The sequence below is a fragment of the Strix uralensis genome, chromosome 19, assembly GCF_047716275.1.
Source record: "Strix uralensis isolate ZFMK-TIS-50842 chromosome 19, bStrUra1, whole genome shotgun sequence".
NCBI classification, from domain to species: Eukaryota; Metazoa; Chordata; class Aves; order Strigiformes; family Strigidae; genus Strix; species Strix uralensis.
This window is the reverse complement of record NC_133990.1, coordinates 6310768-6333293: the sequence shown is the minus strand read 5'-3', so window position 1 is coordinate 6333293 and position 22526 is coordinate 6310768. Positions and strand designations below refer to the sequence as shown.

Here is a 22526-nt window from a genome sequence, read left to right as displayed (position 1 = left end):
GCTCAGGGAGGGCAGGCTGGAAGATTTTTGAGAGGCGGGGTGGGGGCAGGCAAGAACAGAAGCAGAAGAGCTTTTTCTGGGTTTATTTTGGCTGCTTGATAGAGTGCAGGGGTTGCTTGGCTCCCAGAAAACCAGGGGTAGAGGAGGGGGTTCACTGGGTTTGGGGCAGTTAAAATTAGCCTGGGGAAGCAGAGGGGGGATCCCTGCTGAGGATGGAGATTCCCCCATGGCCCCAAAGGAGAGGGGATTATTTTGGTAGCGCAGGTGATGCTGGTCCAGGGTAGGTGGGAGCATCTCTCACTTGCTCAGGTGATGCTGTTTCAGCCCGATCTTTGGGGCTTTTCTCACTGTCTGTGTGGTGTGGTTCATCCAGGTGGGATGGGTGGCTGCAGTAAAGGAAACCCAGAGCTTTTTAACCTCCATTTTCCCCCGACCCTGGGATTCCCCACACCGTAGCAGGGCCTGATCCTGTGCAGATGATGCTGGAGCTTTTTGCTGGGTACCTGCACTGTGGTCCCAGACGTTGCCTCTGCACCCTCCCCATGTCCCCAGTGCAGCATCGGGGAAGGGATGGGGGCGAGGAGCAGGATCCTCATCTGAAAGGTGAGATCATCTGCTCACTTTGTCCTTTCTTGGAAAAAAAAAAAGTTGAAAAAAAAAATCCTTCCTTTCGCGGAGACTTCACTTAGTCACCCCCTTTGTCGAGAGGAGCTTGGCAGAGGCTGGTGGAAAAAAGCAAAACGTGTTTTCAAAAGGCGGCTTGAAAAGAGGGGGGGGGGAGAAAAAACCCTGAATCCACAGAAAAACCCAAGGCGGAGGGGAAGCACCATCCCTGGCTCATCCCCGGCTCACAGCCCCTTCCACCACCCTGGAAGGTGGAGAAATCCCGTTCCTGGAGCAGGGAAGTGCTGAGCAATCCCTCCCCGTAAACTTGTCCCGAGGGAGTGAGCCGGGGCAGCGAGGGGTCCCCTGGCACCACGGGGAGGGACCGTGCCCGGCCAGGCTCACCCAGGTCAGCCAGGATTAGGGGTCATAAATCTCCAACATTAAACCAGGAAGAAATTGGCAACCAGAGGCAGGCAAAGCCACCGCCATATAAATTAAAAATTAAAAAATGGGGGAAAAAAATCCCATTTTAACACTTTGCTCCAGAGAGGATCCAGCCCTTTCCATTCCCAAACCCAAATGGTGTTGGGGTCACCTTTTGCTGGTCGTTGGAGTAAAATCCACACGGGTCTGCTCTGCTCGTGCAGCAAGAAGGGACCCGAGTCTTTGGAAAGCCCCAGCTCAGGCTGGGCCACCTGCATCCGCAGCCGCTGTCCCAAGCTGCTGTTTCCATCTATAAATATTAAATACTCTCTTGTCTCTCCCAGCAAACCGCTCTGCTCCTGCTGCCCCCTCTGTGGTCCTGTGGGATCTTTCCCTTGGGCCAACGCAGCGATGCTCCCCATCACTGGGAGCTCCACAAAACCCCAGCTCAGTGCATAGGATGCATAGGTTTGTCTTGTAGCCCAGTCCCAGGTCAGCTTTGGCAGGGGAAACCTTGAAATCAGGAGATTTATCACAAGCCCCCAAAGTAAATGAAGAAGAAAAAAAAATTTTTTTCCAACCTCACTCTTTTCACGGCAATCTCATGATTTTTGGGCCCCTGACTCATGGTCTCTGAATGCTGAGAGGCGCTGCTTTTATTTAAGCTTTTACACAGCTGCCCTCAAACATGTTGTTTCGAGGGTTTGGGGTTGGTTTTTGTTTTTATTAACATCAAATCCTCCACCCCTCTGCTTTCATCTGCAACATCAAGCCTTCAGGTCTTTTTTTTTTGTGGCTGGAGGCTCCCAGCCAAGCCTTGAGGAGCCAGGCAGCATCACGGGCCCAGAGCTGAGCACTGGGGGTAGTTCTGCCCAGCACCCACTCCGGGGGGTGCAGGAGAGGACCAGGGACACCCCATCCCTACCCGCAGGCCAAGGACTACTCGGCCACCTCTTTTTCTTAGAAAGAATCATGATGTGGCGAGACTTAGATGCATCACCTGGGCTGGTGTGACTTGTAAGGCACCATCCAGGCAGGATTTGCAGTTCAGCAGCTTTGGTGTCAGGGGGGATGCAGTTATGGGGCAGCCCCTGCACCCACCAGGGCTGAGCATTTTCCCCTCGCCCCTCGAGCCCCCGTCCCCCAGTTCTCCATGTCCGTTTGGTGGACTGAGGCTCCCTTGGGGCTGATGGGGAGCAGAGCAGGGCGCAGAATAGAGAACTTGGAGAAAAATCTCCAGTGCTAGGGGGGTGCCTGAGGGGTGCAGCCAGCCCCAGGCTGCTCCTGTTTGCAAAGCACTGGGAGGAGCGGGAGCAAGGCACAGGCAGCCCCTGGGCACCGCCGGGCTCGGGACCCAGCCTGGAGCCCACCCTCGCTGGAAACCGATGTCACCGGCCCTGGCTGGAGCAGCAGCACTCTGAAAGCTGCAGCTCTTTGATTTTGTTCTCCCCCTCTGGGTCAGCATCCACTCCTGGGGGACCACAGTGAGGGAGCATCATCTCCACCGCCCACTTGAATAACCATCATCCCTTATTATGTCCTTGCAGCTGGTTCCCCCATAGAGACTTTCTGGTGATGCAGTGACAGGGACAGTCCTGAGTGCGGCTCAGCCTTGGTACAGGGGTTCAGTGGGTGCCTCAGCAAAGTGAGAGCAGCTCAGCCAAGCTTTGCCCTAGGAAACAGCGGGTGAAGGACAACACCAAGCACCAAAGCCAGCTTTGGAGTGGTCGGGTACAGCTGAGCCTCCCCCACCGAAATCACAAAGGAACTAAAACCTTCTCTTTCACAAGAAATGAGTGCCTAAATCCCTGGAGATTCACTCAGGGCAGCCAGCTTAGGTGCTTCCAAAAATTCCTCCTGGCACGTCTCTGCATCTCCGCACGTCTCATGTACCTTGAGAGCTGCTGGAGACCCCACCCCACCACCAAAATACCCAGGCAAGTCATCGCTAAACTTGGGCTCTGAAACCAGGCTCAGGGGAAGCCACGCGTCCTGGATGCAAAGTTACGGGCAGAAAACTCACTGTCAGTGAAGGCAGCTGCAGCTGTGCCAGCCAAGCCTTCACCGAAGCTTTCACTCCTTCCACTTCATTAATAAAAGGGGAAAAAAATAAGAGACGGGGGCCTTGACATCAAAAAAATACAGACTGTGTATTTTAGAGCAGAGTTTCCTGTAACCACCTCTCTCCGGTTCCTTTTCATTCATTTTCTCCATTTTGTCAGTGTGGACCCAGGCAGGTCAAAGGTTTAAGCTTTTTTGGAAAGATTTGTTTCCAAAAAATAAAAATTGGCTAATCTTCACATTTTGTTACCTTCACACCAGACTGGGAAATACATGGTCAGAGCTTAGGGTTGTTTTTTTTCCTTTTTTTTTTTTAATGAAAGCATCTGGCATCCATGACATGCTCTGAAAAAAAAACCCAACCATGTATTTTGCAACGTGTTAAAAAGCCTTGCTGGGCTGCAGAGCCCCGCTTCCTTCCATAGCTTGAAATCAGTTTGCACGTTGTGGTTTTAAAGAGATGGTGATGCTCCTCCACCACTCCAGAGGGGTAGAATTGGGTTGTTACAGGGCAATTGGAAGAGTTTTGCCTGGCTTTTTTTGAGGTTTCTTCTCCCTCTGTTAATTTATACCAGCAAAATTGGACCCAGTGGGACCGGCCAGATGGCTGAGACAGGCAGGTGGATGGGCAGGGAGGTTATAGCTCACAGGGCATGGAGGGGAATGGGGGAAAAAAGGGAAAAGCTCAAAGATTTGGTCAAAAAGCACTTAAGTGATTGCACTGCTCCAGCCTGCACAGAGCCGCCGGCCCTTGCCTGCTCTCCTGGCCAGGGCTGGCATCACCACCCCAGTTCTTCCTTCTGTCTCTGCTGGTGGGGATTCCTCACCCCACAGTCAGCAAACAAACGCAGGAGGGCTGGGTAATCACTTCCTGGTGAAGATACTTTCCTGGAAGGCAATTTTTAGTGAGGTGGAACATTCAATCTCCCCAGAGGATGTAATCTTGGCCAACTGCTGCCCCATCCTCCCCTGCTGCCCCTGCACCGTGACAGACCACTGCCGGGAAGCAGCCCCCTGGCACGGCAGGAGCTGCCTCCAGGCCTGTATCTCCTCCTCCTCACCATGTTGTGGGGCCAAACACTCCCTTTCCCATGCGGGTCTCCATCCTCCCCTGTGGTTTGGCCCCGAGTCTACGGATGTCAACTGGGAAGGGCACAGCAGTGCCTGCTGTGGGGGTGGCCAGGAGGCACGGATGTGGTCCAGCATGGGTGGGGTGCCCCAGAAAGCAGCCTCATGGAGGAGGGAGGAGGAAGAGCAGGAGGAGGAGGAGGGCTGGCAGAGGTCACCATTGCCTGCTCAGGGACACCTGGGCTGCAGCCCAGGGCTGCCCCACAGGACAAAACCATGGTGGCTCCAGGGGCTTCTGAAATCAGCCGTGAGCATACTGGTGTCCATCACCATCCCAGCTCTGCAGCGCCTTTGCAGACAACCTCGCAGAGTCCTCTCCCACCCAGGTCACGATGCCAAGCCACCTCTTCGCTCTGGCCCTACGGGACCATGGGCCACCGCTCCTGCACGGATGCTGGTGGGCGCAGGGATAATGTCACATATGAGCCGTGTTTCAGAAAAGAGCAAGGGGTGGAGTGGTGGAGGGCTGAGTCCTCTCCAAGTTTTCCCAGTTCATATGGCTACAGATGAGCTACACAACATCAGCCACAGACTTGGAAAACATCATCATCTTGCTTATGGATCACAGTTGTCCTCCCATCTCAGTCTTGCTTTGGGAGCTTGTTATCTCCCAGTTATCTGCCAGGACACACTCCATACCAAGATAACCCCTTGAAGCCTGATGTTGCTATTCAGTATTTACAGAGATGCTCAGGTGAGTCCGCCAGACCCAGAGGTCAGCTTGGACACTGCCACTGACCCCTCCTTACGATCCCTCAGTTCTTCACCTGTGCTTTTTACCAGCAATGTCTTCTTCCACAGCAAGCAATGAACAATCTTGACTCAGGAACATCTCCTAGAAACACACGAACAGCAAACCTCCCTGTTTCCAAATCCTTTCGTAGGTTTGAACCCGTTCAGTGTCCTGCTCCAAGGCTGGGTGCTCATGGAGAGCTGTCTCCTTGCACTGACCCCAGGCAGACGTGCTGGAGGCCCCTTATGAGAGGTCTTTCCTATCTCCAGAGGCCAAGTGCTTGGAGATATGGACCAGTCCCAAGTGTCTCACTCCAGATTTTGACTCATCTCCTCTTAAAACTGGGGCTGCCTTAGGGTCCTGGTGCAGATGCACCAAGCTGCTGATCCAGCAAGGAAGGGAGAGCAGAGGGGCTAAAGGAATGGCCCATGCAGAAACCCATCCTCTGGCTGAAGCATTGCTGCTCTCTGGCCATGTGGGTCAGGAAGAAAGCTTGTCCCAGGTCCTACGGTTTTGGCACTGCCGATGGGGATAGGCACCGCCCTGCCCTGCCCGCTGCAACACATGCCTGGCACACAGCCCTTGGACCACCACCTGGGGCTGGAGGCACAAGTCGTCTCTGGGTTTGCTAATTTTCTCTGTGCTTCCTGCTTCAAGAGAAAAGGCAGGGCCCAGTGTACATGAATCCACCTGATTTTTAAAGATCTTTTTGATCACTTTAAGAGTTCGCAGGTGCTGGTGCAGATGTTGCTGTACCAACAGCCCTGGGGAACTGCTCCGTCTGTGCTTGCTTCACGATCATGTCCTGGGAGATGATGGTCCTCCCTAGGAGGAGGCAACCCGCTCTCCACCACTGCTCTGGGTAAGCCCTGTGCCATTCCCAGGGCTCCTAGCACAAGGAGTGCCATGGTTCCTGGTGTACAGCCACTCCCAGCCTCCCCTCCCCTCCTGGGGGTCCTGCAGTGCCCGTGGTCCTTGGGTAACCATGCCCATGCTCACTGGGGACCCAGAGAGCCATCTTTGTGATGGCCAGAGCTGGAGAGCATCTCCCAAGCCTGTGGTGGTCTCAGTAGCTTTGCTGAGACCCTCTGCCACCAGCACTGGTGGCTCATGGCGGATGGCCTGGGGACAGAGGTAGTTTTTGTGCAACCACCACCCTTGGTTGTGGCCCCCCAGCCTGGGCTCAGGAGACAAAAATCTCTTTTCCTCACACAGCCTGTTAGGTAAGACTTGAAATTAATTTTCTTCTTGCCAGCTCAAATCGTAACATCTTTTCCTCTCTTGCCTTGTGCTTTTTTTTTTTTCCCAGCTGTCCAGATCCACATCCTGAAAGCGGAAAAAAATGCCGACTGGTGGAAGTTCACCGTCAACATCATCTCTGTCTACAAACAAGGGAGCAACCGGATACGGCGCGGAGACCAGACCCTGTGGATCCACTCCAAGGACATAGCATGCAAGTGCCCCAAAATCAAACCCATGAAGAAGTATTTGCTGTTGGGCAACAACGAGGACTCTCCCGACCAGAGCGGCATCATTGCAGACAAAACCAGCCTGGTGATACAGTGGCGGGATACGTGGGCTCGGCGGCTCAGGAAGTTCCAGCAGCGGGAGAAGAAGGGGAAGTGTAAGAAAGCCTAAAGGAGGAGAAGGCAACGGAGCGCACGAGAGGGAGAGACTGACTGTGCATGCTGCTTTGTGTAGAGCTGGGGCGGGCAGGGACCGGCGATGGGGACGGTGGGAGGAAAGTCGTGCTGTCGGGGCGGGCGGGGGGGGACGGGAGGGACGGCAATCACGGCTGTGGGGCTGTTAGGTTTGCACCTCGAATTCTGGGAGAAAACAAAACAAAAAAACAACAAAAAAAATTGCACACGTGAATATAAAACAAGAGGAGTGTGGGTGCGGGCGTGCAGCACCCGGTGCGCCCCGGCTTCTTGCTGCCCTGTTGGCTGAAGAAATCAGAGACACCAAACTGCCTTCCAGCTGCTAACATCTGCTGCTTCCAAAGCATGGCATGGGAACATCAAACCTGTAAGAAACTAATCAACAGCGATGATGGAAATTAACTCCCCATCCCCCAAAATACATATTTTCAGCTTAGGTTGAACAAGACAGTTATCTTAGAGGAAACTAAACAGAGACTTATCGCTGAGGACAGATCTGAGGATTGACTAATGGGTTATTTGAAGACTCTTTGGTATCTGATAGGTGTAACGATCAGCTGCTGTATGGTACCTAGGAGCGGCCGAGGTCTCCAGCTGTGGCAAAGCTCTGGTCCCGGGTTAGGCACAGCAAAGAGGGAACCACGTTAGCGGGTGACCTCCATGTGGGCAAATCTTGGGGAGCGACTCCTTGCTCCAGCCCCCATCCCCTGAGGAACACTGGCCCCCAACACCACGTTGATGGAGCGTGAGCCCACGGGATGCCCTGGCCTTCTCCCAGCCACTGATTCACAGTCGAGGAGTTAATAACCAGGATCCCCAAGGAAACACCCAGGCATTGCAACAAAATAAGTTGGTATCCTGTTCCCATAGGTGCCCTGGAAGATCTTTCCCATTGCAGTCCCTGAGTCTCCACTACGGCCACCCCTGAGACCTCCACCATGGGCTTGGTCTCTGCTGCTGTCAGCAGACTGATGAACCCTCAGATGATAGAAAATCCATGCAGATGACACCCAGGTCCTGGCTGGCCACTGGTTTCACTCCCAAACTCAGCCAGCTCTCCCGAACACACACCAGCTCTGCCCTCGCTCCCTCTGGAGCTGCAGCTCCCCGGCAGCCCTGCGTGAGGTGGCCAGCCCCCTTGGGAGACAAAGCGAGTGCCAAGGGACTGTCCCCATGGGCAACAGGGCCAGCACAGAGCTCTAAGGCCTGGCCAAGTTACAGCCAACGCAGCGCAGAGACGTGCCCCAAGGGAAGGGCTCTCAGCCAGGGATGGGATAAGCAAGGTGTGACTCACCTGGAGCTCCCCAAACTGTTCTCCTCCTTCTGCTGGGGATGAAAACCAGCAAATCTAAATTTCCCAATCTCTAATCGCTAATGCACTAAGCAAGGCAGCGACTGCCTCACCTCGTCTCACAGTCTCACACCCCACGCCCCAGCCCGAGGGCTGGAGTATCTTTCCCCAGGGCACTCTATGGGCAGGACCGGCGGTTGTTTGTTACCCAGACGTTGTGTCCCAGTGCCAGGCTGCTCCCCTGCCACCCCGGCCCACAAGGAATGGGGATATCTGAGTTCACCTAATCGATGGAGACAGGCAATAGCCGGGGCGGAAAGGCAGGGAGGGCAGGACGGGTACCTGGAGGAGAAGCAAACATTAGTCGCTATGAAAAGCAAAACCTCCCTGATATTTTTCCTTTTAGGAAACTTGGAAACATCTATTTTATGACATTTTCCAGTGGTTTTGCCTTGTTTTATAGCAATTGACAATATTTATATAATGACATAAACCACCATAAAGCGAGGCAGCCATGTAAATAGGTGTAAAGTGGAGGGCTCCCAGGGAAGCACCGGCCAGCGCTGGGCTGCTGGAGACACCACCTGGAGGGAGCGAGCGCTGCTGAGCCTCCGCCTGCAACCACAATGGCTCCGAAATTAATTTGGCTATTAGGAGAGAAATCCCACCCTGGATGCAACGCCCCCAAGACCATGTTTTCTCCCCTTACCCAGAGCAGACTCGGTTTTCCTTACTTCAGAGCTCAAAGAGAGTCAACAGTTTTGCAGTCAAGAGAACCCAAGCCACCAAGTTTTGAAGGATTAAATCTGACCTCAAGTGTCTAAATGAAGGCTTAAAGCCCCAGAGTGGGGCTTGGACGCTCTCCTGCATCAACTGCAGCTCCTGCATCAACTGATGATTGGAGACAGCTTGGCCTCGGTTAACCGGATGCCCTTGAACCGCAGGAGACCTTGAAATGTCCTAAAAGCAACCAGATCCAATGCAAAGCCAGTTCTCCACTTGGAGAGCAGGAAGGCAAGGCCAGGGGACATGGGGACTTGGGAACTGCCCACCGAGCACGCCTGGACACCCAACACTCACTCTCATATTCCAACCTTGGCACATGCAGCCGTCGTCCCCAGCACAGCCTTGACACCCACCAAACCCACCCAGGGACAAGCCCCAGCCCCTTCCCCAATCCCACTGGTTTGGAGGCTGCAGAAGAAACACCACCCACTCGGTCCCATGGCCAGACCCCTCCAGGCACCGACACAACCCAGGAAATCAGAAGGAAATGGAGTTTGCACAAGATGTGAAACAACTCGGAGCCCACCGCAGCCAGGGCGACCCCCAGAAGAGAAGTCCCCCATCCCCGTCCCACCAGGACCCCATCCCTTGATCCCTGCTGGAGTTTTGCGCTTTCCAACCAGCCTAGAGAAGCCCCTTCACTCTGTCCACAGTCCCCCAGTGCCCCTCGTGCGCTCCCAGTAGCCTTGACCTGCAGGAGCTGCCGGTGTAACTGGTACACAGCCTTCCTCCTCTGGGGAAGGCAGAGCAGCCCCGTTTTCGGGGTGTCCGGGGATGCAACTCTTCCCTGCAGCCACCCCTGCTCCTGGCAGGACACCTCTGTCCAGTCACCCAAAGAGGGACAAGGTGTCACCCCTAAACATCAACCCCCATGGCTGGGTGTGCAGCTCTGTTGGGGTACCAATCGCTTTACAACCAGCAAGGACCCCAGGCGCCCACCCATCGCCCTGGGGACAAGACCGAGGTGCTTGTGGGGGCGGAGCGGGTGGCCGGGGAAGGGGATGTGGTGCCTTCAGCGCGGCTTCGGAGAGCAGCTGAAATGCCAAAACAATCATCACTCGACGGTAGCACCTGACAAAAGTCGTTTCATCTCGTTTCTGTTCGTTTCGTCATGTCCGTGCCCTCTCCCCGCACACCCGCCTCCTCTCCCCTCAGAAAACCTGTGTTTGTTTTGGGGTTGGCTTTTTTTTTTTTTTTGATTATTTCTGTTAATATCTTGAACTGTAAATGTTGTTTAGTTATGACCATTGCATACTGCTTTGGGCAATGTTTCTTTACAATGCATACTAATATATTATGGTTATTATATATGAATATATTTAATGACACGTGAAAAAGTTGTGGATTTTCTTATTGTTTTTCCAAGTTGTTTTTTTCTTTTTTTTTTTTCCTCTTTGTTTGTTTCGTTAGATTGGCTGTAATTGAACCTGAAGGAGCTTGTAACTGTTCAGCACCCACTCGGTAGAACTAAAGTCAGAAACCAGTTGAATAAACTCTTGTAAACTGTAAAAATCTCCAAGGATCTCTGCTTCCTCCTACCCCATGGGCTGGCGAGCGCCAGGGATGGGGACCTGGGCGAGGAAGTGATGGTGTCCCCTCCACCTCCCTAGGTCCCCTCGGCAGGCTCCGAGGGGTCACAGCTATTTCTGACTCGTGTGTCCCACCAGCACCCTCCCAGCAGCGCTCCCCACCGGCGGCCACGGGGACACTGGGGTCACGGCAGGCTCACAGCGGGTGGGATGGGGGGTCCCCACCGGCACCTTTGGGCTCTCTGGGATTGCTGCGAGCTCTGGACCAGTGTACACCCCGCCAGGCTCCCCATCCTTCCTCTGCTGCCAGAGGAGACTGTGCCCTGCAGCAGGACAGAGCCGGGGCACACCGAAACCCACGGGACCCCGCACGGGGGGTGGACAAGTGTGGGGACGGGGGACAGCCAGAGCCTAGGGTCAGGGGAGCTGCCAACCCCACCCCAGACCCGTTTTCTGCCCCACCCACAGGCTACTTGCCAACGCTGTCCCATCCACGGCCGGGGGTCCAGGCTCCATCGCCCATCTCCCACCGGGCACCAGCAGTGCCAGGCGCTGCTGCAGCAGCCGGCACTTGCAGACAAGGGCTAGAAAGGAGGCGGAGGGGGGGAAGTGAGGCAGCAAAACACTTCCAGAGAGAAAAATACAGGCAAAAGGTCCTGCAAACTGCCGAGGGGTCAGCCTGCCTGACCCAGGCCCTTAGCGTTCCTGGTAATTTATGAATTTGAAAACATCTCAGAGGTCAGAAATCTCAGATCTTTATTGCGGAGACAAACGGGTCACAAGTGCCACCACCTCTGCTCCGGGGCTGTCGCCTGTGGCTCCGCAGAGAAGCAAATGGGTTTCCCAGATCACTCTGGCTCCGCGTCCTCCTGGCAGGCAGCTGGTTGTCCGAAGAAGCCACGATGGCTCTGAAAAGAGGGGAAGGACTCCTGGGGAAGGAGCGTTTGCTCTCAGCCTGGTCCCACCAGGCAGCATGGGAGAGCAGCCGCCCACTGCGCCCAGCTCAGCGCTGAGCCCACACCCAACCTCCAGAAATAAAGGCACGTGAAAATAAAGGCCCAGCAGCCTTTCAAGATCATCTTTATCCTCACGTAGGAGCTAGGGACTTCTCATCAAGGGCACTTGGACATGTAAGTGCCTCTAACACATAGCAAGCCTTACCCCAGCACTTGTATTTTTGATGAAATAACAACTGGAAGCAGGTAAACTCCTGAGCACGTCCTCCGAGAGAGAAATGGAGATGCGCGGGAAGGCAAAGCCTCTCCAGGCACGTTCCAGGGGAACAGGGGAGACCTTTGCTTGGAGAAGCCACGGCAGTGACTCCAGCAGCCCCATGGCACAGATTCAATGGGCAGCTTGAGCATCCTTTGCCCCGCGCCTGGAAATCTGAGCAGCCAGCAGCACGGGGAAACTGCACCGGCCCCAGCAAGCTGGGCTCTCCAACCCCGCTCGCTCAGAGCCAAAACCCAGCAGTTCTGATATTTTAACCTTCCTTTTTCTTTGGTGGGGCAGGGAGACAGAAGAGCATTCCGCAACACAGCAGAATGCTGCCAAATCCACTTCTTTTTAATAAAACTCCTCACCCATGCGACACATTAAATGTTACCTAAAGGGCAAGTCTGAGAACCCTTTTGTTAGAGATTTCAGCAGAGCAAAGCCTCGCGTTTCTACCTTTCCCGGGCACTAACAGAAAAAATGTGTTTGAGGACCCAACAGGTCAGAAAACATCTTTTTAAAGCCTCTATCAGAACAAAGTCACTATGTCACGTTGATCAGGATGAATTACGCATCCATCCTGCACATCCTGGGAATTCAAACAAAACCTTAATTCCCTTCGTAAACGACAGTTTTAATTAGAAACCCAAGCCCATAGTCTCATCTCAATAAACCATGTGTTATTCTCCTGCTGTCACCAAAGATCCATGGGGCTGCAGTGGAGCCCTGAGTGAAACCCCGTGGCAGGGCTCAGGCACAGGCTGCTCTGAGAAACAACTCCAGGAGTTTCCAGTGTTGGTCCCTCCGCAGAACTGCAGGAAAACACAAGTTTTGAGCACATCTCCGACGTCACCCGTTATTTGTTTCCAGCTGCAGCAGCCTTGCTCAAAGCTCCATTTCTAATCTGAGATCAAGCAATAAACTAATCAAAAACCTGTTGTGTCCTCTTGAAAACCACGAGAACATAAAACAATCTTTTTTCTCCCCTCCCCTCCTCTGAAGACAAAGCATCTCTACAATGAAAAGCAAGCAAGCAGGCACAACCTGGATTGGACTTTTAAAGGCTTCAAGGATTTTTCTCCAGCAAAGCACGTGGAAATGTGTGGAAGAGTCCACTCCATCCCGGCCATGGGCACCATTTTGTGTCCTTTGCCAGCAGAACATGGTCTCTAGTTACTCGCCTCAAAGCCCAAGCGTGGATCTCCCACCTTTGGTGAACACCAGACAAGGATGCCGAAGCCAGTAAAGCACAGTCCGCCTTGCCCCAAGATTTCGAGTCCCTCCAGAGGAGCTGGTCTCTCCCCCAGCTCCAACCTTTGGTGCTGAGCATCACCAGACAGGTTTGAAGCCCGCTGCCCACAAGGCACAGCTGTATCTACTGGGCTTTTTCTCCACCCAGCTCCTCTCTGTACCTATCCTGTGCCCTTCCCAGGAGCACACAGACAGGGCAACGCTGCTCTTCAGCTGCACAGTGTGGTTCCTGTCCATGAGAGGTATGGATTCGGTGGGGTACAGCCCCCTGCCTCTGCTTCGTGCCAAACCCCATCTTCTCCCACCATAGCCAGTTCTGTCGTTTCCACCTCAGATCTTGGAGCGACTGGCTCAAGGCCTCAGCTCCAGCCAACACCTGCATGCTGCAAGAAGAGCAGTTTTGCACTCTGATCTGCAGGTCAGCGAGCGCTTAACAACAGGGCCAGTGCCCAGGTCCCAGCTGATAGATGGGGAAACAGCCCAGAAGAGCAAAAGAGCTTCATGTCCCTCAAGAGAGGATGCAGCACCAGGACACCGCTGGTTTCCCACCTCCCAGACATGCCACCACCTTAGCTGTGCCAGTGGAAGGCGGGGAGAGGGAAACGAGTGCCAAGAGCCAGCCGAGAGCTGTGCAAGGCTCCACCACTGAAGGTGAGGACCAGCCCAGGGGTGGCAAGTCTTGTGGATCCACCAGGAAATGTACGTCATGACACACATGAAGTCTGACAGGAATCCTTTTTTTCCTTCTCTGTATCAGCTCTTAGGAAATGGAAGCGTTAGAAAAATTGTTCACACACAACACAAGATAGCAGGAAACAATAAAAATCCAGGCAGATAAATTGTATATAAATGGATCAGGTTTTATTCAATATTTATTGCTTGCTCTATCAATTCTGAAATCAAACTGGCACATATAACAAAATAATGATTTTCTTGGCCAGAAGCGAACATTCAATACTTCTTTTTCATTCGTTTTGAAATAGGTAATCCTTCCTCTCAGTTTTAACAGCGTGTGAAAAGTTATAAAAGAAAGAGGCAGACCTCGATTGCGGAGATTAGTACCTCAGTGCCAGCGCGTGTCCGGCGGTCAGCCCGGCAGAGCTCAGGGGAGCACACCTTCCTCACGGGCACCAGCTGGGCGAGGCTTTCCCAGCTTACACACCTGGTTCGAGACCCGCTGCTGTTCACGTTTCTACCTGGGGAGATCAACACCGATAACTCTCCCCCGAGGGCCCAGGGCTGACTGACTCGCAGGGCTCCGCGTGCGCTCGCTTCCCATCCTGCGAGCGGCCGAACGCAGTCGCTCCCCAAAACTCGAGAAAAGTAAGCATTTTCATTCTGAAGGAAGGTATCAGAAAGCAAAGGAGTGCCACCGCTGTACTCCCAAACCAAACCTTTATTTTAGTATTTGAAAGCCCTCGGGATGACCGACAGCCCAGCCGAAGCGGCCGCGGCCCGGGCAGGCAGCACCCCGACACCAGCGCGTGCTCAGACGTGGATGTCAAGACGTGCTTCTCTTGTACAGCCTCCTGAATGCCAAGGGAAGGTGGGAAGAGAGTCCTTTTCAAGTTCCAACCCTTCACATCACGCAGCGCTCTTCAGCGGTGCACCGAAGGAAGAACGGATGTCTGCCGGCCACAGCTTCATTCTAATACTGTTGAGTTTATTTAAAACACCGAAGGTCTTTGCACAAAGTCGGTCTCTGCTCCGAGTCCTCCGCGCTCAGCTGCCGAGCAGCAGCTCCGACGGGCCCCAGACCCGCGTTAGTGTGTCGGCCAGACAGCCACCACAGCAATCGCAATCAGCAGCAACACAATCACCACCAGCATTCCTGGAAAAGATGAAACGACGTTAAGGTTGCTGCCTTCATCTTTTACAATTGGTCTTTTGCAATTAAATTCTTCCTCCGAGTCCTGCTCCTCCTCCCAGCTGAGACTGATTTCCCCCGCTGCTCACCCCGTGCGTGCCCCTCACCAGATCCCTGCACGCTGATGACCCGAACAGAGATGTGGACTCAAACTCCGCATTGGTAGAGCAGCTCTTTCTTTTCCTGACCCTTCAAATTAATTTTTTTTAACAGTGCCTGAAGGGTATCTTCTTACTCAAACATCTGCCTTGCAAAGATTAAGGGATATGTTTAACTCATGGCAAGGCCAGTTAAGCTTTTCTAGAATCCCTCTGTACCATCCCACTGGGGCAAAGGATTATTCAGAAGGAAATCCAAATTGCATCAGGAAATTGTTTCCAATACAAACGACTCCTGCTTTCAGACAAAACTATTTGCAGAGCAGAAGCAGGGCTTTCGTGTATGTACCTGAGTTGGGAAAATGAAGATCAACCAGCATTAAAGAGCCTATCAGTGCTCTGCCCAATCGTGCAGCTCCGTGTGCTCCATCCTGCCCCAGAACCGTACCCGTTGCTATGCAGAAGTTAATGACTAATATGATCTTACAAAACTTCACGACTACTTTTTAGGTCAGGCACACCATGCTGCTCTGAAGAAGGATGGTGTTAAAAAAATAAAAGTTATGGATCATTTTGAAGACTGATCCAGAAAACCAGCAAAGCAGATTTTCTCTCTCTCGACTGAACGATAGCGATAAGGCGGTACAGCTGTCAGACGCCTGCTAGAGGGAACTAATTCTTCTTAGTTCCCCCCTTCCTAGCGGGAACTCTCCCCTTTTTCTCCCCTTTCTTAGAGGAGAGGAAGAAATGTTTTCCTGAGAATGGACCACATCCCTGCGGTCCACCCCATCACCTCCCTGAGCACCCCAACACGTGAACTCCTCGCACACCGCCTGGACCACTGCCCGCTTCAGGCACTGGCATCACGCACACAGGCATCCCCTGGGGTTAAACGATCTTTTCATTAGGAGGCTTTTGTTTTTGTTTAGTATCTGCTCTGTGCTATCCCCCTGCCTGAGCTGTGGGAATATGTTAGGCCTCTGACAGCGGAAAAAATGTCCCTTCATTTGGTCCGCTCACAGATGACTATTACTCAACCACTTACAATATTTACAAGTCCAGCTCATGGCAATTAAGAAAGGATGTATTAAAATAAACTCCTCTTTCCAAGCTGGAAAAGGATATTAGACATTGCTTTTTGTAAATAGTGTCATGTTTTCTGTGCAGAAACTGTTTCTCTGCCAGGGGTCCAGGATTTTTTTTTCCAGGGAAATAAGAGTTGCCACCAACAGTATTTTTTTCTTTTATGCTCAGCTGAAACAATTTGTTATCTGAAGTGAGCTTGAGCTGTGCTCCACTGCACTGGCTCACTCAGGTCTCAGTATTGAGCTTTGCTTTTCCTTGTAGGAACAGCTGACTGCAGAGGGAGACGGCTCCGTACGCTCCACCCGGGATGCCCGAGGGCTGTGGCAGGACTCAGCACCGCGGTGGGGTGTGGGGACAAGGTCTTTGGCCAGGCAGGGACAAGTCCTGTAAGCTGAATGGTGTATAGTTACTGCATCCTTCGGAGTAGGATGGTTTGGGGGTGATTTTTTTAGAGCTTCAGGCTAAACCTGGATGAAACTGCTTATTAATCACATCAAACTGGAATAAACTAGTAAAAACGCATCTGTCTGTTCCTGCTGCTCTCTTCGCACCCCTAGCAAGGGCTTGGGTTTGGCTCTGACGCCAGAAGGCACCGGGACCGCGCTGCCCAGCGCTGCCTTTCCAGCTGACAACGACCCTGCTTGCACCCAGCACCGGTGTCTGGGCTGGGACACCCGGGAAACCAGGACAGTCCCAGCAGCGCTCCCCAGCACCCACTCCCTCGCAGGTGAAGTCCCCTGGGAGCAACCCAGACGATGCTCCTGCCACTGGGCTCCCGCAGAGCCTAGCCTAGCTCCAGATCCTCATCCCAGGTCAGTGTCTATCCGTGTGAGTCCACGTGTATTTGACCCAGCTGAATCTCACACCATACACAGGCTACTTGCTCCGACCCACCAGAACAGCTGAGACAGGGATATCGTTCCATTCTCAACCTCAGCCAACCACTCAACATCACCCGGCAACACAAACTGTTAGATTAATACATTGAGAACACGATCTATACTTTTACTGTGTTTCTAATCTCTCACTTTTTACATCTTAATATACACTTTGTAGTCTTCAACAGAGCCAGAAGCAAATAATTTGCTTAAATTGAGAAGAAACAAGATCTGATAGAACTGCTGCATTCAGATTCTCTGTTATGTTTTGCACTGGAGGGAAAAGTTTTAGTGGGTGCAAATCCTTAGCACAGTTTCAGTGTAACACAGTTTATGGACTTCAGCAATTAAGAGACAACCGAGATCAGTTGCTTGGAAAATACTCTATAGGTGTGAATTAGTAATGATACAAAGTGGAGTTAATGGGGCGTAATTATTCTTTGACAACTCCCAAGAAAAATTGCACATAAACCCAGAATTATTACACAGCACGAACAGGGGAAGGTGGGGGACTAATAAAGTATTGCTAATGGGCACCACCAGAATGAACAGGAAACTTAAGAGGACATTCAGGGCAACGAGAGCGGGACAGCATAACGAAATAAACTTTGTTTTATTCCTGGAAAGAGACTGGTATTAAAAACCTGGAGCCACTTTTCTGTTTCCAAAAGCAGTGGTCAAGTACTTACTCCCCATGTGAGAGACAGAGCAGCAGAGATGGCACGTGTCGATGCAATATAAATCAGCGATCCGCCAGTATTAAAGGCTTATCTGATCCGTGCGATGTGCACAAAAAGAATAGGACGGACATAAATTGGCAATAGCACACAAATTTCAAAGTACCTCTTGCATGATAGAGACCAGATGTTAGGCACATTTTTCCCCCCTATACTACAGAATAGCAGATTAGAAGGATCTGAAGCTTTTAAACCTGGGTGTTTCGCAGAGTACAACATGCTTTCCTAACAAAAACTGTGGATAGGATCTGACAGTAATTATGCATTCTAGATTCCCTGCCTGCTTTGCCTTTTTTTGCTTAAGTCCTAAGAGATATAAATATTCCCCTTGACAAGAACTCCTCAAAGAGAAGTTCAGGAATCAAAGCCACTAACAAAGTAAACAGAAGTCAAAGAAGAAAAAATAAAAGATTCCTGCACAAAAGAAAACAGTGACAGGAATACAAATTTGAAATGCATTTCTCAGGGAGAGGTGGAAAGTGCAAGCAGAAGTCTATGTGCAATTACAGAACAATTAATTAAGGCAGGTTGGAGGAAGTGCAACGCTCTTGAAGCTCCATCTGCTAAAGTCTGAGCCAGTGCTGCTGCTCCAGCTCGGAGGAGCGGTGCAGAAAGGCAGAGGGCAGGTTCTCAGCTCTCGCTGCGTTTCAGGGCAGGGCTGGCAGGACACGGGCCCTCCCCGCTGCTCCCGGGAGTGCTGGCACTCACGCTGCTTCGCCGGGTTGGACCTGACTGCCGAGATCAGCTGCGCCTCTGCTCAGCACCCCCATCCCGACGCTCCGCTCCCTGGGCAGCAGGGGGGGTTCAATACTCCAAACCTAGCAAAGCCTCTTCCAAAGAACCAGCTAAGATCAAATTTTCAGATAGAAGATGGAAAGAAAAGGTTACAATATACATAATTTATCACTAGGTTAAGATTGCTCTTTAGCCTGCCTCACCTGCTATCTGTCCAGCTGTGAGACCAGAGGATCTGGGGTTCACACTATACCCCACCTTTCTGGGGTCACCTGGGGCAGCCCTTCTCCAAGCCCCAAATCTAATCCCTCTCCCCAGCATTTATCAGCTTTCAGGGTCACTGGTTCGGGGTTCATCATGGACACCCTTCCCAGAAGCCCCAAGTTACTTCTACGTGAACAGCTTCCCAGCTGGGGTTCACATGGAAATGCAAATAATTCCTCTGGGACTGAATCTGCCTGAAGGAGTTTGGGCATCTAGAAGATAACTCTCCAGCCCCGGTTTATAGCTCAGTTTCCAGGGGGTTAATGAGCTGTGTAAATACAGGTGATGGCTGAGGACTCCTAGTCTCTTGTGCCTGTTCAGCCAGGTAGGAACTAGCCCTGCGCGGTCGGGATTGTGTAACTCGAGGGTGTAAGTTCTCATTAGACCCCACTTAAAGTCCACGCTCTCTGGTGCACTGCCAGCCACCCTTGGTGATGACAAACACCAGTCACATAGATGACAACTCCAATAAATCATCTCATTTCCCAACCTTTGCTGTTTTCCCATCGCAGAGACCCCAGACGTGGCTTAGAGCCACCTCACGCCGAGCAGCGTGCAGACCATCACACAGCACATCCCTGCCCTCGAGAGCATCCCTCTCCTCTCGGTCCCGAGCCCACGCTGCAGGCGCTGCCCGTGTGTCACAGCCTACGCTGCGCTGCCGAAATCCTGGACGTGCTGCAGAGCTGAGAGAGGACAGAGAGTAATTAACATTTCTGGTTTGCGTTTGCATGAAGTTACAGGGTGCCATGTACTAAATAAGCCTATTTGCCTCAAATAACTGTTATGAATCACAAATAACACTGATGAATTGGTTTCCTCGGAGAAGAGCGGATACCTACCGTCAGCCAGCAGCCGGCTTTTGTGTTTGTGATTAATCATCGAGACTTTCCAGTTCCTTCTGCTGACTGTTCAGATGGAGGCAGCTGAGACTCAGCGATCTGCTGTTTTCTTTAAAGTGTTTTTAATTCCTAATGCTAACGACGGCTGGAGCCCAGCAGAAATTTCTGCTCACAAGCCCCGCCGCCGACGGAGAGACGAGCCCTCGCAGCACCCATACAAAGCGGCCAATTGTTGCTTGTCAAATGGGTGCTTATGCCAGCTTTCTGACAGGGCAATATTTACTGTGAAATATCCACTTATTGTGCTGAATATAACTCCTGGGAATCTGAGCGTGTTTAGGATCTGGCAGGGGTTCAAGTGCCTTTGAACAGGCAGCCAGGAACTTGGTCATAAATACATCGTGTTTTGACAAGTCCCTCTTGAATAAGTGTCAAAAGATTTCTGGTCTGCTTCTATCAGACTATTGATTTACCATTAAAATCGCTCCGTAGCCACGGAGTGGTGGCCACTCAGATTTAATGTTGTATCAGTTAGAGCACGCAGGTTCCTACAAGGTGTCTCCTGTTACAACTTCACGCGGGGAAGCCCCCGCAGAGAAGACCGCTCGCTGCACCTTTCTCCTTGGCATCCCCTGCTCCAGTAACAAGATCCTGGTTACATTTTTATAAATGCACACTGGCAAGGTATATTCCAGGGACTGAGGATACCCTTGTTTAACGGCACAAGCGATGTCAGCCCCCTGGCAGCCAGGCACTCCTATGCGCGAGGAGCCGGCACTTGATGTTGCTTCACAGGGCTGCCCAGCACCCCAGGCCAGTAGTGCAGCAGGCAGGTTGTCACCAACGTGCTCCAGCCACAACCCTGACATTGAAGAGTGATGCCTACACTCACCCCAGCACAGCCCCGTCCACTGAAGGTAGGGATGTGAAAGGAGCGGGTAGCGGCTAATGCACCCAGGGCTTCGCAGGTCACGTTAAAGGTCTCCAGTGGCAACACTGATCCGTCCTTCTGCCTTGGAGGCATCTTCCAGTTGAGCACCAGGACCACTCTACTACTCTTTGTTCAACCGCAAGGCCATCAGTAAGGACAGAAGATAACCCACATCAAGTTGCTCACCCACTGCTGTCTCTCTGAACATCAGCCCAGCGTGGGCTGCCACTGGAAATACCCAATCACTGGGGAGAACATCCTAAATGCTTTCAAAGCATGCCAGGAGGGTTTATGAACACAAGTGCAGAGTGAATTTGCCTGCGATAGCTGAGGTCTGGACTCAATGAGCAAGGAAATCTCTTCCAGTTCCTGCTGCTATAATTAGTGCACAAAGTATTGGATGGTCCTTATAAATAGTATAATTAAATATGAGCATATGCTAAGGGCTGATGTCTCGTTTTCACGGGGTTTCTCCTTCAGGTTTGAAGCAGACTGCTCTGGCAGCAGGGCAGACCCTCCCAGTCAAGGAGCAGCCACAGCCTTTTGGACATGGACTTGACCAATGTGATCCCCATCTGTCATCCCCAAATCTGCGTCAGCTGGAAGCCCTGAGATTTGGGAAGCGGCTGTTCTCTGGGTGAGCTGTACGGCTTTGTGGGCTCAGTGCTCTTTCCGAATATTGAGCGTATTCAGAAAGCAAACACAACCACGCGTTGGCTGCTTGCTGGTTTCTGGACAGTGAAGTAAATATTGATTTCACCTGATTAAAAAAAAATTTCTAAGGCATGTGCATGTGTGTGCATGTCCAAGTCATCTGCCCTGACTTCAAAAGCTGAAAGGTTACATCCAGTCCGTTTCAACAACGTCTAAGTTGCAGCTGGCGAATCCCACACAAACAATGAGATGTGCCCCGGCGCTCACTGTCTGCAGAGAGAAGGCACGAGGGAAGGAGCCCTGCCACGAGCCCCGAGCATCCCTCACCACCTTGTTGGTGACTGTTTCTGGGAACGGGAGTTTTGCTTTCCCTGTCTTTTCTGATTTGAGCATAGTGTCATTCTCAGTAACGGTGAAGGTTCAGCATTGGTGTCTTTTATAGATTATAAAATAATAATAAAGAGCATGCTATGACTTTAAAGAGCCTGGTATAGCATTACATTATCTGGAAAAAGTGGCTTGTTTTATGCCAAGAAAGTTATATTCCCACAGAACTGTCTATCCAGAAGTTTATGAATAAGTCTTCTTTTATAAGTGACACGGAGTGCTAACTTATAAACACATAATAGTTGTTTTATAGGGTAGGAGAGAAGCAGGGAAAAGATGGGAGTTTCGAAAGAGGCTGTAGAGTCATGGCTGCTTTCTTTAAGGACTTGTTTTAATGTCACAGTTTAAAAAAAACCCAAACTTTATCTGCTTTTTCAGTAAGCTAATTTTAAGTCCGTGTTGCCAGATATATGGCAGAAACCCTGCCCAAATCTGTTCAAACCCCTGATTTTCAAGGCAGCGGAGAACCAACTTGGAAGGCTGGCTCCGAATCCAACGCACATACCTAAAGCACTACTTTAACATGGCAAGCACCCGAAGAAATCCATCTTGCTGTCCTTTATGTTCCCTAAAAAAAGCCAAACACTTTCTCCCCCAAAAGCTATAAAAAAATCTTTCCTTCTAACATTTTCCTCGTTTCGAGCGAGACGGGGTATTCAATTTGTATTGCATTAAGAACCACTTTAGCATAAATCCCACGCTATTAAGCTGGCTTGTATGTAAATACACTCCCCAATTCCTACACCTGCATCATTGAAACCATCTCTCTGGAGGCTTGTTCTTTATTAGTTTTGTGACAGCCAAACTTTTTCTTGGGCGATACGTCTGTGTAAAACGCTGCGATCGCACATTATCCTACGCCCCCGCCCGCCCAGAGGAACCTGGACGTTATTGCTTTTGACCTTCCTTTTCAACTGGTCTGACTTGAGAAATTTAACACTACAGTTGTACCTCTCAACTCTGACATCAAAATCATTGGCAATTCTCAAAGAAATCAAGAACAGGCTCTGCGAACAGTTATTAAAGGCTCCAAACGCCCATGTGTTTCATTGGGTCTAGAGAAGAAAAAAAAAAGACACTTCTCAAAAAAGCTGAGCTCTTTGGAAACAACAACTATTGCATTATTAATTCCTTATTTGGAAGAAAGAAAAACCTAGGTCATTCCTATGTAAGATGAAAAACCTCTTCTGAGTTATTCCACATTTGAAGCTATTCATGAAAAGCTAGACTAATCTGAAGAAACGATTTATCTGAGACAAAGGTATAGACTTTGTTTATACACATTAATTCCTCAGTCAACTTTATTTCTCATATTAAAAAATTGTATTTTTGTGTTTTTCTGTCACGTCAGGTCGGAGCTACG

At 51.3% G+C, this 22526-nt stretch overlaps 2 protein-coding genes across 4 annotated transcripts in view; one reads left to right on the top strand and one right to left on the bottom strand.

Annotated features, from left to right (window-relative positions):
• Positions 1–6701, top strand: part of NTN1 (netrin 1) — a 105021-nt gene extending 98320 nt beyond the window's left edge. The window contains exon 6 of the mRNA XM_074889257.1: positions 6261–6701. Coding sequence (XP_074745358.1) covers positions 6261–6589 — 329 coding nt within the window. The 3' untranslated portion in view covers positions 6590–6701. The remainder of the gene's footprint in view (positions 1–6260) is intronic.
• Positions 6702–10957: 4256 nt separating this feature from the next.
• The window catches only part of STX8 (syntaxin 8), a 115658-nt gene continuing 104089 nt past the window's right edge, over positions 10958–22526 (bottom strand). For 2 of the 3 annotated variants that reach the window (XM_074889533.1, XM_074889542.1), the window contains exon 8: positions 10958–11126. In XM_074889533.1, coding sequence (XP_074745634.1) covers positions 10975–11126 — 152 coding nt within the window. In that variant the 3' untranslated portion in view covers positions 10958–10974. Of the gene's footprint in view, positions 11127–13523; positions 14516–22526 lie in introns of those variants that run through there. The other variant, XM_074889539.1, reaches the window with a different exon arrangement.